Here is a 14,975-nt window from a genome sequence, read left to right on the forward strand (position 1 = left end):
GAGTGTGGAGACATTCACTTGAGCAGAATCTACGCCCCCATTTACAATTTGAATTCAAAATCTGTTTTAAATTTAAAGTTTGCACAACAAAAGAAAAAGCATTTGATGTTGGGACAGTCACGCTCCATTGTTTCAGGTCTCCTTCTTGCGTTCACAACGTCATAAAACTTTCTTAGCTTTTGATTCTTTGTAGCTTTAAATAAATCTGCCCAACAGACCGCAGAGAGTTACTTTATCCTACTGCACGCTATTCCTTTTGGGATCTAACTGTACCCTTTCCTTGCTTCTGTAGGATTTAGCTTTGGCACAGCCCTCAGCAGGTGCACCTGGCTTCAGTTCAGTGATCCAGTGATTGAACCGCTACACTGTTAATGATGACTGCAAAATTAATTAAGTTCATGAGTTTAGGTTAATTTCTGAGCAGTTGGGATGAATGAAGCAGATCCTTTTGCTTTGGAATTGAGAACAAAGCTGCCATTCACCTCAGGATGCCCCAGCCAGTGGTTCTCTGCCTTTCAGGCTGGTGACTGACTCATTTTCCAGGCTAACTAATCTTGTACCAACCCTCTGGAATGGAAGGCCATGTAGAAATGCCTTATGAGGTCACTTTTCAGGAAAAAATGTTTCTTTTAGCTGATAGGACTTACCTATCAACCTATACTCAAAATAGGGATGAGTTCCACAAGACAGCTGCAGTTAAGGAGTAACCCCCAGGAGTATTTTCATAGCAGGTGTTCTCCCAGGCAGGGCAGGATCTCTGCAGAATTGGGAATCATGCCTATGCTTGCTTTATCCCTTTTGGAGTGTGGGAGATGTGCCAACAAAGAAAGGGCCAAAGTGTGAAGCTCTGGTGATTCTTAAATAGTTGTGGAGAAGTTTTTTGGGACTTCTATATTTTAGCTACATTTTTCTGCAGATAACTTTGAGCATGCAGTAATTCCCATTTTCAATGAATGTATCTGATTTCCTTCTCTCCAAGAAGTACAACAAAGTGAGAGAATATACTCAGAATGGGTGGATAATGTGGGAAAAGCCATGGAGAAGCAAACTTTGATCACCTGAGTGATCACAAGTCCAGTTGCCCCAGATCCTTTTGCAGGTTAGTTGCTTCCAGACGGCATTTTGGGAATTACAAGTGCATGTTCACAGATTCTCTGTGTTTTTAAGACTGAGATTCTGGTCATGAAGGACTTCAGCACATCGAGTCAGTCTTTAGCAAGAAACTTGTAAGAAACTCTAAGAATAATCATTTTCCTGTTGAAAATCTGGTTTAAATAAAATTAAGATTTTCCATGCATGACGGTTGGGGTTTTTTTTCAGTAGGAATATTCTAAGCATAACGTGTTATTCTGAACAGAGAAAGGAAATCTTTCATTTCATTGTGCTGGGAATCTGCTTGAGGAAAAGAGTCTCCAAACTCATGGCATTTCAGACTGGCTAAACAGGGCTCATGCTGCTGAGGGGTTCCATGCTGTGGCTCCTCAAATCCTGTGGTGGGTTAGGCAGTTGGGAGGGGACTGTTGCCTCTGGGATTGCCTGTTCTCTGCACCTCTGAACCCAGCTGATCCTGGGAGTAAAGTAAGAGGAACATTTGCTCGACCCTTCCAGTTAATCCAGCTTCAGCTAGCACAAGTCTGGTGTTTATGGCCAAATAATTGAGGCAACGCTGCCAAATAGGGAGAATGAAATATACCACAGCAGATATCAGTACTGTTTCTGTTTAATATCTGCCCTTCATCTCCTCAAACTTAGGAGTTCTGTGAAATATAAAATTTTCTCATAGTTGAGGCTTTCTTCATAGGTATAAAGATTTGGTTCCTCAGGTGGTTCTTCAGCATAGTGTCTTTCTGGATAGAGTTTTCCTGAGTTAAGAGTTGTGCTATCCCTTTTTCACAGTGATTCTCTGGAGGAGAATTTCTGAGTGATTTCCTATAATTTAGTATATATTAAAAAAACCCACAAAAACCCCATAATATATGTAATATACATCTATACCATTGGCTTCAGCAGTGACAAGCCATGAATCAACTGCTCTTTCTATGTGTGCATAGAGCTCCCTAGGACATACAAAGTGAGCACCTCATCAGGTAAGGGGGCAGGGGTCTGAGTTCAACCCATCCAGGTGCTTTTGAAGCATGTGGTGATGTTAATCCATCATGGCCATCACAAAGAAATCCTTTCCTCTTGAACTGTTATCTAGGAGAGCAGAATGCCTTTCTGCAGTGTAACACTTTTTCTTTGGTATTAAGGAGTTGTATAAAGCCATATTGTTCCATTAAACACCTACTTTTTGAGTGGCAGCAAGTGTGGAAGGAGGAGATTGAATCCCAGAGAAATGTAAATGCTCAGACTATGTTTAAAAGAAGCATTTTGAGTTTCTTGCTGTGGCCATGAAAATCAAAACCTGCCAACATGATGATTTAGTGTTTTAGCTCAGATCTAAGGTTGGTTTTCATACCAGAACCTTCCCCTTAGAAGATCTGCCAGTCAATTCATTTGGGAAGAGTTGTCCTTCCCAGCTCCTTTTCCATACTGTGTTAAAAATTCAACCAAAACTCCTCTGTTTATCCTTGTTCTGTAAGCACTTTGCATTTATAAACCTACAGGGTCTGTTCAGTCCAGCCAGATCCTGCCAGAGAGCTCTGATCTGCTGGAATTCTGTGGATTGGCAGGGGCGGGTGTGTCCCCATCCACAGTGATTCCCTGGGCCTGTGTGTGTGCTCTGGTGTTCCACAGAGGGAGCTGTGTGGGACAACAGGCCGCTGTTTCAAACATGTTCTTTGGAGCATTTTTCAGGGTGTGGTATTAGTTCAGAGCTTCAGTCTAATTAGAAAAAGACATATTTGGTTCTGATGATAATTTGTTATGATTTGGTGTTTCCCATATTTGGGAAAACTTGATGCATTATTGTTTCTCTCTTTATGTCTAAATTTTTCCTAAAGTGATGAAATGCTTTTTATTTCAAATACCCCGTCTTTATTTTTCCTTTTAATGACAGTTTTGAACTGATTTAGGGAAAATGTTTATTTTTTCCCAGTATTTTCTTCAGCCTAGAATTTATTTATTCACCCAGTTTTTGTCAAAGGTCCTAATTAGATTTCTGTGTCTGGCTTTTAAATCCTTGGAAATTGGAATTTATTCTATCAACATTGTCCTTGCTGTAGTTACAGGTCATGTGCTCTTCCTGTTTTCAAACCAGACACTGAGTTGTGATTCTGTGATCTAGTCTTAAACTATTAAGAAGAAAAAAAAAGGGGATGGGGATGTCAGAACTGTTTTAAGAGTAGTCCTGAAACGATCTCTTAATTTATTTACTGTTTTTATTTAGAGGGATATAAACAGTTAACTAATGTTTTTTCCCAAAATATGTAATGTTAATTATTCTCTTGTAGCAAAGAGCAACCAACACACCTTTACAGCCAGTGGGATGTGACTGACCATCACCTGTCCTCTGGCTGTAAAAATGTGGTCACTCTGGTAGAACAGGATGGAAGGATATGTAAAGCATTTAAAATACACATTTCTGTCCCAGATGAGAAAGTGGAAGTTCAGAGAGTCCATGTAATCATCCCATCTTCTGCTCAGTGTCACATAAGAGAATGTTGCTTCTTGTTATAAACCCCCAAAACACGGAATACGAGTCCCAGATAGTTTTCCAGGTCTGTGGAAAGGCTCTTCCTGTTCTTGTTTGCCTTTACTCTGTTTGCAGTATCAGTGTCTATAAGCTCTAACTTTGATTTGGCAGATAGGAAATAAAAATAGCTTCTCTTTTTCTGTTCCAAGCCAGGTTTGATGGGGCTCGGAGCAACCTGGGCTAATGGAAGGTGTCCCTGCCCACGGTAGGGGGTTGGAACAAGATGAGCTTTAAGGCCCCTTCCAGCCCAACCCATTCTGTGATTCATATTTCAGTCCCTGGGTGGTTGACTTGGAGGAAAGGGAAGATTTCCTTTTACTCCAAAAAATAATTTTTGTAGAGAGGAATTTTATTTGGCTTTTACTTATGCAAAACTGCAAGAAAAAGTCAAATTCTTCAGTAAAATTGAGTTTGCTTTGAAGATACACGTTCAAATTGTACCATCCTAATAAAGAAAATATGTCTCTGTAAGCTCACCTTGGCTAAACATGAGTCACAAATAAGCTGTCTTGTAAAACATCAAAGAAAATCCACCTCTGAGCAGGGTTTCTCTTTGAGAACAGTTAGGATGTTGTGTTTCCCTGAGATGCATCTGAGCTGTCTTGCACTTGCTGGCACTGAGGTGTTCCCAGGACTACGCAGAGCTGCAGTTTGCAGTGGTATTTAGCATTCTTAATACCTTGTAGTTGACTGACTTTTCAAGCACAGTTTAATACTGATCTTTTGAGATGATTCTTAGTGTTCAGACAGAAAACAGTCTATGTAATACTAAATCATCAGGAACACAGTTCATATTTTGGGGAGGAATGAGGTTGGGGATGTTGATAAAAACCACTGTGTGTGTTAGGACAGACTTTCCTGCAAGTGCTCTTGTCCTCTGTGTATGTTCTGCTCCTGCCTGTGCCCTGTGGTGCTGTCCTGGCACAGCAGAGTTTAACATCAGCTTCTCTGGAATGAGACTTGTGCATGTGACCCCATCATCCAGATCTCCTGGAAATTGTAATTCACTTGTAACAGAAGTAATAATACAACGTTTTCCTAAGGACAAACTGTGTGCAAAGCAGCCATTTAGCCTGGAAAGGCAGCACTCTGAGCTGCCTGCTCGAGAGCTGTTGTGTTCCTGCCCTCCTCTCCCCCAGGCACATGCACAGCCTGTTATTTGACTGATTTATGCAGTGAAGTGGCCAGACCAGGAGTTGTTTCAGCAGAGAAGAATCTTAAACACAAGGTCCTTTTAAGGTCCTCAAGACGTGCACTCCAAACAGTAACCAGATTTTTTTTTAATGTGAGCATTCTGCTGGAGTTTTTGACCAGTGGAGAGGAGATCCTTTTGCAGGAGCTTGTTTCTAGTCACAGGTTTAAACCCAAATGTGTTCATTTGCCTGACTCTGTGCCTATATTGTCTCTTTTCTAGGTCCCTCTGTACAGTAGTGTGCAAGTGGACATACACGTCAGATAGAGGTTGGGATGACAGTTTCTGGAAAATGATTGGTTTGGAAGATTTGGTGAAGGATAAGTATGAAAAAATAGGTATATCAGGGTGGTTTTTAATATACATATATATTCATATTAGTAAAAAGCTTTATGTGTATATATAAAAGATATAAATATATATCTAGAGAGAAATGGGGCTTGGAGCAACCTGGTCTAGTGAAAGGTGTCCCTGCCCATGCCAGGGGGCTGGAATGAGTTTTAAGGTCCCTCCCAACCCAACCCATTCTCTGATTCTATGAATAAAAGATACATACATATAAAAAGATATTTTGCTGTATTATTGTGAATGTCAGCAGCTTCAAATAGGTTGCTGAGATGGCTGGATGCCCATAGGGAACAGACTTCCTAAGTGCATCCTTTACTCTGCATTATTGTGAGAAACTGTGTTTAAATTTTTCATCTCCTACCCTTCAGAAAGGCCTGGAAGGCCTTCCTGTACTGCTCAGTCTCAACAAGAAAGGAGTAAAAAGGAGCCCCAGCAACTGATGACATGAAGGACACACTCAATATGGATATATTGGATGGCAGGCTACAAAAAAAAGCTACAATATAGTAACTTATAGCTGTTACTGATAGCATGATTTGTGACCTGTACCAATCTCCCTTACAGTCATTTTCAAAAAAAGTGCTACTTCTGCTTGTTGTTCTCTTATACATTTTTTTTCACTTTCAGAGCCCAAGTTTAATTAGAATAGTAGCCTTTCTAATAGCAGTTCCTACAGCAGATATTCATTAAAAGTCCATAACATTAATATACCAGAAAATTTCCAGGATAACTTTATTAGACTTTCCCTGTTAAGTTAATGGACTTTTAATGGATGTCCTAAGCAGACATGTCATTAACGAGAATATTACCAGACATGAATTAAAATATGCTCATTCATCAAAGTTAATTATCTGAAATTTCCTTTGATTTTTTTTTTTTTTAATGTCAAGCACTTTGAACAAGTTTGTACAGCAGTTTAAATGCAGCAACATGAAATGGAAATGGTGGAGGAAGAATTGTAGTGAAAAGAAATGTAATGAAATCTATAAACTTTTTTGATCATCACATAATCTGCTATCAGTCATTTTTGGGTTATCAGAAAATAGTACTTGAAAGCTTCCTTGAATAGACTTCAGCTTTTCCCCTGCAAATGAAACTGCTTATGCAGAGGTACAAAACCTACCAGGAGAATGAGGCTTTCAGCTTCCTGAGGTTTTGGGTTGAATACAGTTCTTACAACATCTGTCACATGTGGCTTTTAGCAAATCTTCAACAAGTTAAAATAAGACTTGCAATAAATACATGTTTTTACCAGAAAATTGAACATCTTGCCAGCTGGTGGTCTCGTGGAAGGGTATTTTAAAAATAAATTATTTATGAAGTGTAAGCTAAGGCTTGAATACAATATTTATGCAATGCACTTCAAGGACAGTGCAAAGCAATTTGCCATTTTAAGTAACAACATGCATGTTTTAAATGATAAAGTAGCCATTAATAAAAGGGGCCTTTTGTTGTGATGGGAGCCTCATAACACTGGCCTATATATGGTTTAACATTCATTAAGAGAGAGATCATCAATTCCCAGTATCAGGCTTCCATGTTTGTTAAAACACAACATTTACAAAATAAATCAGTAAGTTATCTTCTGCTGATATGTTTCTTGCAAGGCAAAAGTGTTTCTGTGAGTTACTGGTGAAAGTGTCTAGTCCATGGAAAACTTGTGTTGGTTTGTTTTTTGGGTTTTTTTTTAAGAAATGAACCATAGAATCCCTGGGTAGGTCTTGGCTGGAGTTGGACAAGCACAGTCTGACCTCCAAAACTGCACCAAACCGTAGGCCAGAACTTTTAACTTGTGCTCACCTTGAGAAATCCTTTGGATTTAGACTCTGGGGCTGATTCCCTCAGGTGAATCCAAAGCATAAGACAATTTCTATTTGCATAATAATGCTGAAACCTGGCCGCAGGGAGAATATGAGCTTATTTCCCTGACCACTTGTCTAACCTTGCCTTTTTTAAAAAGGAAGGTGTTGCTTTTGTTATATTTAGCAGTGTGATAACATCACAAAAAGCAGGAGAGTGTCCTTCATTCCTGTGTCTGTGCAGAGGGAGTGAGGAGCTCGCTGCACCAATGTGGAACCCAGATAGCCCCCACTCCATTCCTTTGAGTTTCTCTCCTGCCCTGCACCTCTTGGAGTCTCTTGGAAGGGTGTAGCTTCAGAAGGAGACAAAACAAAGCACTTCACCCTGCCCAGGAACTGCCCCGTGGTGTTGTGTCCCGGGGAAGTGCTTTGCTTTCTGCCACCCTGAATCTTACCAGTGTCCCTGAACATGGGGAAATGGGAATGGGAAAAATGTTCCAATGAGAGTTGGGGGATTTGCTTGTTTTAATGAGTATTCAGTGTTGCTGGACTCAGGAGGAGCACTCTGAATCAGCTCAGCTTTCCTCTAATTAATCAGGATAGTGTAGACCCACCTACCAGGAAGGTGATATTCAGCCACTAAGCAATGGTCTTGGTTAGTGGGAGATTCCTTCCTACACATCTCATGTGTCAGCATCAGTGGCAAGGCACAATCCCTGCCAGGAGCCCAAAAACACCACAGGATCACACCTTGCACCAACTCAGCTCAAGCTGTATTTACAACATTGCTTCAGGGTGCTGCCCACAGGGGAACAGCCTCAGCTGCTGGAAGTGCATCCTGTTATCCCAAGGGAAGGACCTCCCTGGACAGTGTGTGCTTCCAGGAGGAGCATCAGAGCCTGCCACAGCTGACAGGGAAGGATGGGAAGCAGGGCGCTGAGATGCCCCACAGATTAAGGAGCTCGAACTTGTCAGATAACCCAGGTAGGAGGAGGTTGAAGGGAGGTTGTACGTGCTCAAAACCTCCTCCTGAAATGAAAACAAAACCAAAAACCTGACAGGGCTGAAGTAATTCTGGTGGAATTTCCTCTTCTGTTCTCAAGCTTCTCTAAGCCCATGTCTGGCTGCTCAAGGTTTGTTTAGCTCAAAGACAAGGATGTATTTTAGTACCGGCACGTTCCCCTTGTAAAGAGAGATAATGGCCTTTTTCTCATGTATCTCTCCTAAAAGATTAGCTCTGAATCATCATTTCTTTTAACCAAAGCAAAATGGCACAAGATAAAATTAGCAAAATTTTCTTACTGTAACAAAAGTAAATACAAAGTTTACCAGTTCAAAATATGCAGAAAAACTATGTTTGTTTTGTTTTACTTTTTTTTGTCAATCTCTACTGAAATCATTATTGTTTCCAATCAGAGGGAACCATAAAGGAATAGTTAAAAATAGATTTGATTGTTTGTTTGGAAGTAGTTTTAACTTTCATGCCACTGGAAATACTTACGGAAATTACCTGAGAACAACTTCTTTAATGTACATATTTCTTTATTCTGGTAAATACGCTTTTAGGCATCATTTTTAAAACTTCTTGCCCTTTAAAAATACATTTACTGTAATCAGAGTGCTGTGGTTCCAGGGAGTACACTCCTCTTGGTTTCAGTTTAACTTAACATATGACCTTGTTGATAAGGGAGACCCTGACATCTGACCTTTAGGATCTTCCACAAACCTTTCCCACATCAGGCCGTGGGTTCACATCTGAAAACTCCCAGGCCTTTGACATTTTCTGTTTCTCAGAGCAGACCAACCTTTCAGGGAATCCACATAACAAGTTGTTTGTGGTCCCTTCTGTACATCATGAATTTACTGATCAGGCTTGTGAAGGTAAAGAGTCTTATCTGGAGATACTGAAAAATTTATTGATCCATTAATTTGCTCACCAAGAGAGTGGAAGATGACTCGTATTCAAACCACTGGGAAAGTATTGTGTGCTACAGGCATTAGCATTTATCTGCTGTGGTAAAAGCACATCTCTTTGTGGTATTATAAAACCTACAAAGACATTAACAATTCCGTTAAAATTTCATGTACTATGGACCTCGTAGGGTACTGGAGTTTATATTCCATTTGGAGGAAAATGCCTGATAAATTTCCACCACAGCTTTCTACTTCAGGGCCTACTTAAGGGACCAAATAATGATTTTTTTATTGAATGGTAATATTTCATACCAGGTCTTTTTTGGGTTGAAGATGGTGGCTTTGTGTGAGAGAGCGGTGTGGGTACTTCAGAATAGGTTCTACTGATCTTACAGGTTTTGTAGCATTTGTAAAGGGCAGTTTTTCACCTTCTTTCATCTGTGCTGGAGCAGCAAACTGCTATTAATGTAGTAGCTGTAGTTTTGCTTAATTTGCTTTAGTGTATGACTGGCAGAATTCTTTCCTGTGTGATTTTGGTTTTGGGGGTGATGGTGGCTTAAGGAAGAACAGCCTTTGCTCCTTGTACATCTCTTTACTTAAATACCACTCTTGGACCTTTTCCCACTCATTCTTCTTAGCCACCTTCTAAAAGAATGCTTCCCATTTTCCACAGATTGCCCCTATCCTCCTCCAGTAAAATTTCTTCTTATTTTTAATTTTTTTCTTTTTTAATTTTGGTACTGTGTTTTGGGTTATGAAGGGTTTCATTTGACTCTAACGTGCATTTCTGCTTAGCAGTCTTTACTCCCCTCATCAGTTCACCAGTGCCACCCTCTTTGTTCCAACACTCTGCCTGTGCTTTAGTGTACAGCCCCAGCACTTTGCAACCCCATTTTTAACTCCTTAATTCCACGACTTTGGGGACTGCAGGCTTGATGTTTTCTTGGACCTGGGCACTTGCATATGCCATTTTGGAATGTCCTGAAAAGATGGATCTGTATAATTGGAAGACTGGATGTTCTTTTCTACTGCTCTTTCATTTAAATATTTATAAATAAATTGATAATACAGAAAACATGTTATTCATATGAATAGGTACATTCTTGCATGTGCCACTGAATCCTTCCATATACAAAGCTAATAAAGGCATTGAATATCTATCTCCCTTTTTACACTTTAAATAGAGTCTCCTTTGGTTCTCTATTTTGTCAGTAGTTAGCTCTAATACTTGGATGTTCTCTTTATTTATATTTAGGCTGAAAATGGGAGATTCAGGTGGGAGAATATGGTCAATATTAACTTAATGCTACAGCAGCTGTGAAGGGAATGGTCAATCCATTCATTCTGCCAGTTTTCCCTGTCTCTTCCAAGGCCTTTGATGCCAGATGCTCTGGAGCATTTGAGGGATTTCCTTGAAGGCTGAGAGAAAGGGATGATGATTTTCTTTTTTTTTTTCAGGTCAGCTTGTAGCTGCCAGTTCTTCGTAAAGCTGGATTGCAGCAACAAGCTTTAAACACTACTTTGCAAGTGGTAGAGGATAATAAGTAAAGGGATTCTCTGAAGTATGGGATGCCTTTATCTGTCTTTCCCTGGTCTTTTGCTATCCCCAATAAATTATAACACATTGCAATTTGAAACGAATTTAAAAGGATGAATCAGAGGATATTTACACTTACATGCTGTCAAAATCCATGGAATTTACAAGTGAATAGTGTTCCAAATATGCTAACATTTTTCTGGCTTCCTGTCATTTCAGTCTGTCCAAGAGCTGTAGTAACTGCAAAGGAGCTGAACCTGGCACAGTGCAAAGAGGTTTTCGGGTCTCTCCTTCCTGAGAGCTCAAGGCATTATTTCAGAATACATGATTCAGTACGAAGAAGTTGGGCTTTTCCTCAGAAAAGCTCCACACTCCTGTGATTTCTGTTTTATTTTATACTTTTTCCATTTTGAGATCACTGAATCACACAAATCATTGGGATTAGAAGTGCCATCTTGAAATGACCAGAGCAGGGTCACCTGCAGAAGGTTGTTCAGGGCTGTGTCCAGTTGAGTTTTAGGTATTTCCGAAGGTGGAGATTCCAAAATCTGCCTGGGCTGCCTGTTCCAGTGTCTTGACCACTTTTCTCCAATAAAAACATCATTTATTTGGTTTAAGTGTAATTTCCTGCATTTCAGTTTGTGCTTGTCACCGCTTGTAGTGAAGGGTCTTGCTCGCTCATCTTTGCTCCCTCCCTCCCATCACATACTGATAAACACATGGATAAAATCTGCCCCCACCACCTCCAAGCCTTCTCCTTGCTCTCTAGTCTGAGATATTCTTCCTCTTTCCAGTAACTGTTCTTCCACGGGCTGAGCTGAACTCGGGTGGCTCAGGTTTCTCCAGGATGTTTCCTGGGTGACATTTTCCATTCCTCTTCCACCAGGAAAGGAACCATCATTCACCCTGCTTATTATCAGCTTGAGTCCTGCTGGCAGGTGGTTCCTTTCCACTTCTCCTCCTCTCTGCTGCAAGAAGTGAGGAGTGCTGTGTGCTGTCCCTCCACCCCTCATAGCTTAGACAACTCTTGTAAAAGTTCAAATCTCTTAAAAAATAGTAATAAAGAAATATTCCACTGTCCCCTCATGCAGTTCTGGTCTTAGACTCTGCCTGCCTGAGGGATCATATTTGCTTCTACTCTGCCAACACTGGGGACTTGTGAAATTTCTAGTATGAAAACTGAGAGCTTTTTGTTTGAATTTCTGGTTTTAAATTTCATAGAAACTTTGAGTAGACTTGGGCCCGTTGTGTTTGTTCAATATTTAAATTTCTGAGATACTATCCTCCTTTCTTGTTTTTCATACTGTACTAAAAAAAGGCGAGAAAAAAGAGACGTTTCTCAGAATTCTTCTGGGTCATTCCTTCTTTTTACCTGACTCTTTCTCTCACTGGTCTCAATTTGTTATTCATCTTCTTTTTTTTGGCTTCAGCCTCCTGCTGAGATAACTTTTAAAAGAATGCTGTCTGCCTTATGAGTTAGGATTCACAAAATCAGTAGGACTATTTCAAACAGTTTGCTGGCTTCCTCCAAGTCAGAGGCTGTTGGACTCCTTAAAATTAATGTTTAAGTAGTTTAAAGTGTATCGTAGAACCAATCTTGATTTTATAATTTCCTGTGATGGAGACCCCACTTCAGACTTAAAGGTTGTTGATTGTTAGTTGCTGTCATGTCTCAAAATTAATGAATTAATTAACAAACACACTTGATTTTTCATCTGATTTAACTTCCTACTGGCCTGCCAGACCATAGGGACACGCTTGAACTGCACAGACTGAAATTTCCTATGATCAAGGAAAACACTGAGCTGCTTGAGGTTTTCTCCCAAAACTCTTGGGCGAGCTGTCCTACTTCTGAACCCTTGTAATTGTTTTCCTGGCTCATTTCTGAACTGTTTACAGCATCAGTATCTTCTCAGTATGGATATTAGACCTGAATACTGTGTGAACGTGGTGGGGAATAAGCTTGGCTGGAAGATTTAAAAGCATCCTTTCAATAACTGATGAGATTAGTTTTGGTCTGTCATTTATTCCAGTTCTGAAAAAGGGGTAATTATTTCTTCAAAGAGGAGTTGTTAATCGTGTGAGTTGTTAAAAAACATCCTGTAAAAAAAAAATCTGTTAAGTAATAATCCATGATTAATACAGCCTAAATTGCCTTTACAGTCTTAGCAATGTACTGAACCAAAGCAGAGCAATTCTGAAAGCAGAGCAATAGTCCTGCCATCTGCACTGATTTTTGTATCGAGAGAGACTTTGAGGAATACTGGGCTGTAAAGTGCCAGAAATGTCAATTATCAGCATAGTGAAATTATTGTTTGCAAATGAAAATTTGAGCTCAGGTATCTTGAGTTTGGATGTAAATGCATTCCCTCTAATTACTTAGTAAGGCATCAAAATACTGCATTCTATGCCTTTAGTAAAACATCAAATATATGTGTTTTGTACCCAGATGCGGTTCAGAGTAGTGAATCACACATGGCAGGACATGTTCATTCTGCACTGTTTCACTGCAGTCTAGCAAAGAAAACTCAGTCAGGCCCATCATAACGTGCCTGTTGATCCAATGATGCAGAATTTCTTTTTCCTTTTGACCTTTCACCAGGAAAGCTTATAATTTATACATGGAGTAGCTCTCATTCCTTGGGACAAGCAGGCCAAGCAGTCTTTGTAGAAGTAGGCACCTATGGTTTGCTGAGCAATTTGCTGCTCAGCTTAATGAACCAGGATCTGCCTGATTTGATTTTGCCAGTATTTAGCAGCCTAATATGTCTGCCTGGAGTATTTACACATTAGGTAGTTGAGATGTAGTTCAGCCAAAGGCTCTATGGGAGAGTGGGATGGAAAAGGCCCCAAATTAGATTTGCCTCAAGCTACTGTGGCAGCTCGTGTAGACAGAGATGAATTGTGAACTGAAGAAAGCCAAAGTGATTCTGTTTAACCATTTTCCTCACTTTTAAATAAGCTGGCGTATAATATCACAATTTGTTTTGGTTTTCCTCAATGAAAATTCTGAAGTCTTTAACTGCTGACCAGGCAGGTTATTTGGAGGTCAGAAAAAGCCCCAAATCTCACTGTTTCTAACTTCTTTTAACCACTGTGTATTCAGTGCTGAGAAAAATATTAGTATTCTAATTTTACAGTCAGCATCATTATTCTGCTTCCTTCTGATCTTAGTGCCATTTTGGCGACTCAGCTGGGGTAAAAAGTGTAGAAAAATCAGCCATACACATCTCAGTTAAATGTGAGTATTGTCTGTAATTGAGAGGGATATTTGGTAATGTGTGTGAGATGGGGTTGGGACAATGTATATTATTTATTGAGATTCCTTGCATATCCCAGACTTTTAGCACTGTGAGAATTATTGTAAAGCACCAAAAGTGGAGATTGTGTGCATGCTTTGTAATGAACATGGAGGGGGAAAATCCCTTATATTTCTTGTTACATTTAGATGGACAGTGCTTTTTTTTACTAAGGTCCTGTTTCCTTTGATGCCTATTCAGCACTGTTTTGTTTAATGAGATAACTTCAGTGCGTGTTCTCCATCACTTATTTAACAGGATATCTGTTTTCCATGTTGTCTTTTAAATCAGAAAGCAGTTTAATTGTTCAGTGTGGGTGGGGCTATGAAATGGGGACGGGACGTACCCTTGGGTTGTGTTTCTTTCTGCGCCTGCTGGGATTTCAGCAAGGGATTGTTATATCCAAATTCAAGATTGTTTGGGTCTCAGTGAAGGGACTTCTCCTTTGGATTTTCTTCCTTTCATATTTTTATGCACCTGTACAGCCAAATATACAAAGTGCAGCCCTGTTCTGCATGATAGATGAAAAGCTGTGCTGGAGTCAGCTGGGCCCCGGCTGCTCTCAGCTTTGTTGTTTGAAAAGGGACTACATGCTAAACTACCTCGTTCTTTTAAATATTAGTGAGCCAATACCGTGAATTTGGATCACTAAAGTTGACTGAAGGTGCATTGTCTGCCTCGTGTGTTGTGTCTGGTAAATAGCTGGTTCCTGTGCGAAGCACCCAAAAAGATAGAGGGTCTTTGGTAGCACATAAATTCTTTAAACAAAGCTTGATCACAGCAAACTCTAACATCAGTCTTCGAAGAAGGATAAAAGAGGAGGAAGAGATTCAGACAGCTTTTTCCTTTTGTAAACTTGCTACTTTATAGGGGAAAAAATAGCTGGAAATAGCCTGTCTCGTCCCAAATGAAAGGTTGTGGATTAAGGTACTGCATTAGTGAAACAGCTGCACTGATGTGAAACAGAAAGTCCTCCAGCTTCAGCCATTATGGGTTTGTTTGGTTAGGTCTAATTTTGGAAGTCATTATAGCAAAGGTAAATGACTTGCACAGGAGACTACTGTAAACAAAAGACTCGATACATTTACTTTGGCAGGAGCCTCGAGGAGTCTCGGGCCTTTCACTGCCTCCTTTATGCAGCTCCTGTCCTGCTCTCACTGCCCGCCTGTGTGCAGGCAGCTCTCCCTTCCCTCCCTCCCCTCTGACAGCTTCTTTCCCCCTGACAGGTCGGATTTAAGGGTGGCAGCACCTG

At 40.2% G+C, this 14,975-nt stretch overlaps 1 protein-coding gene across 6 annotated transcripts in view; it reads left to right on the forward strand.

Annotated features, from left to right (window-relative positions):
• Positions 1-14,975, forward strand: part of FGGY (FGGY carbohydrate kinase domain containing) — a 258,204-nt gene that overhangs the window by 173,240 nt on the left and 69,989 nt on the right. For all 6 annotated transcript variants that reach the window (XM_082286809.1, XM_082286813.1, XM_082286810.1 and 3 more), the window contains one exon: positions 5,049-5,164. In XM_082286809.1, coding sequence (XP_082142935.1) covers positions 5,049-5,164 — 116 coding nt within the window. The remainder of the gene's footprint in view (positions 1-5,048; positions 5,165-14,975) is intronic.

The sequence above is a fragment of the Coloeus monedula genome, assembly GCF_965178545.1.
Source record: "Coloeus monedula genome assembly, chromosome: 9".
In the NCBI taxonomy this organism is placed as follows: Eukaryota; Metazoa; Chordata; class Aves; order Passeriformes; family Corvidae; genus Coloeus; species Coloeus monedula.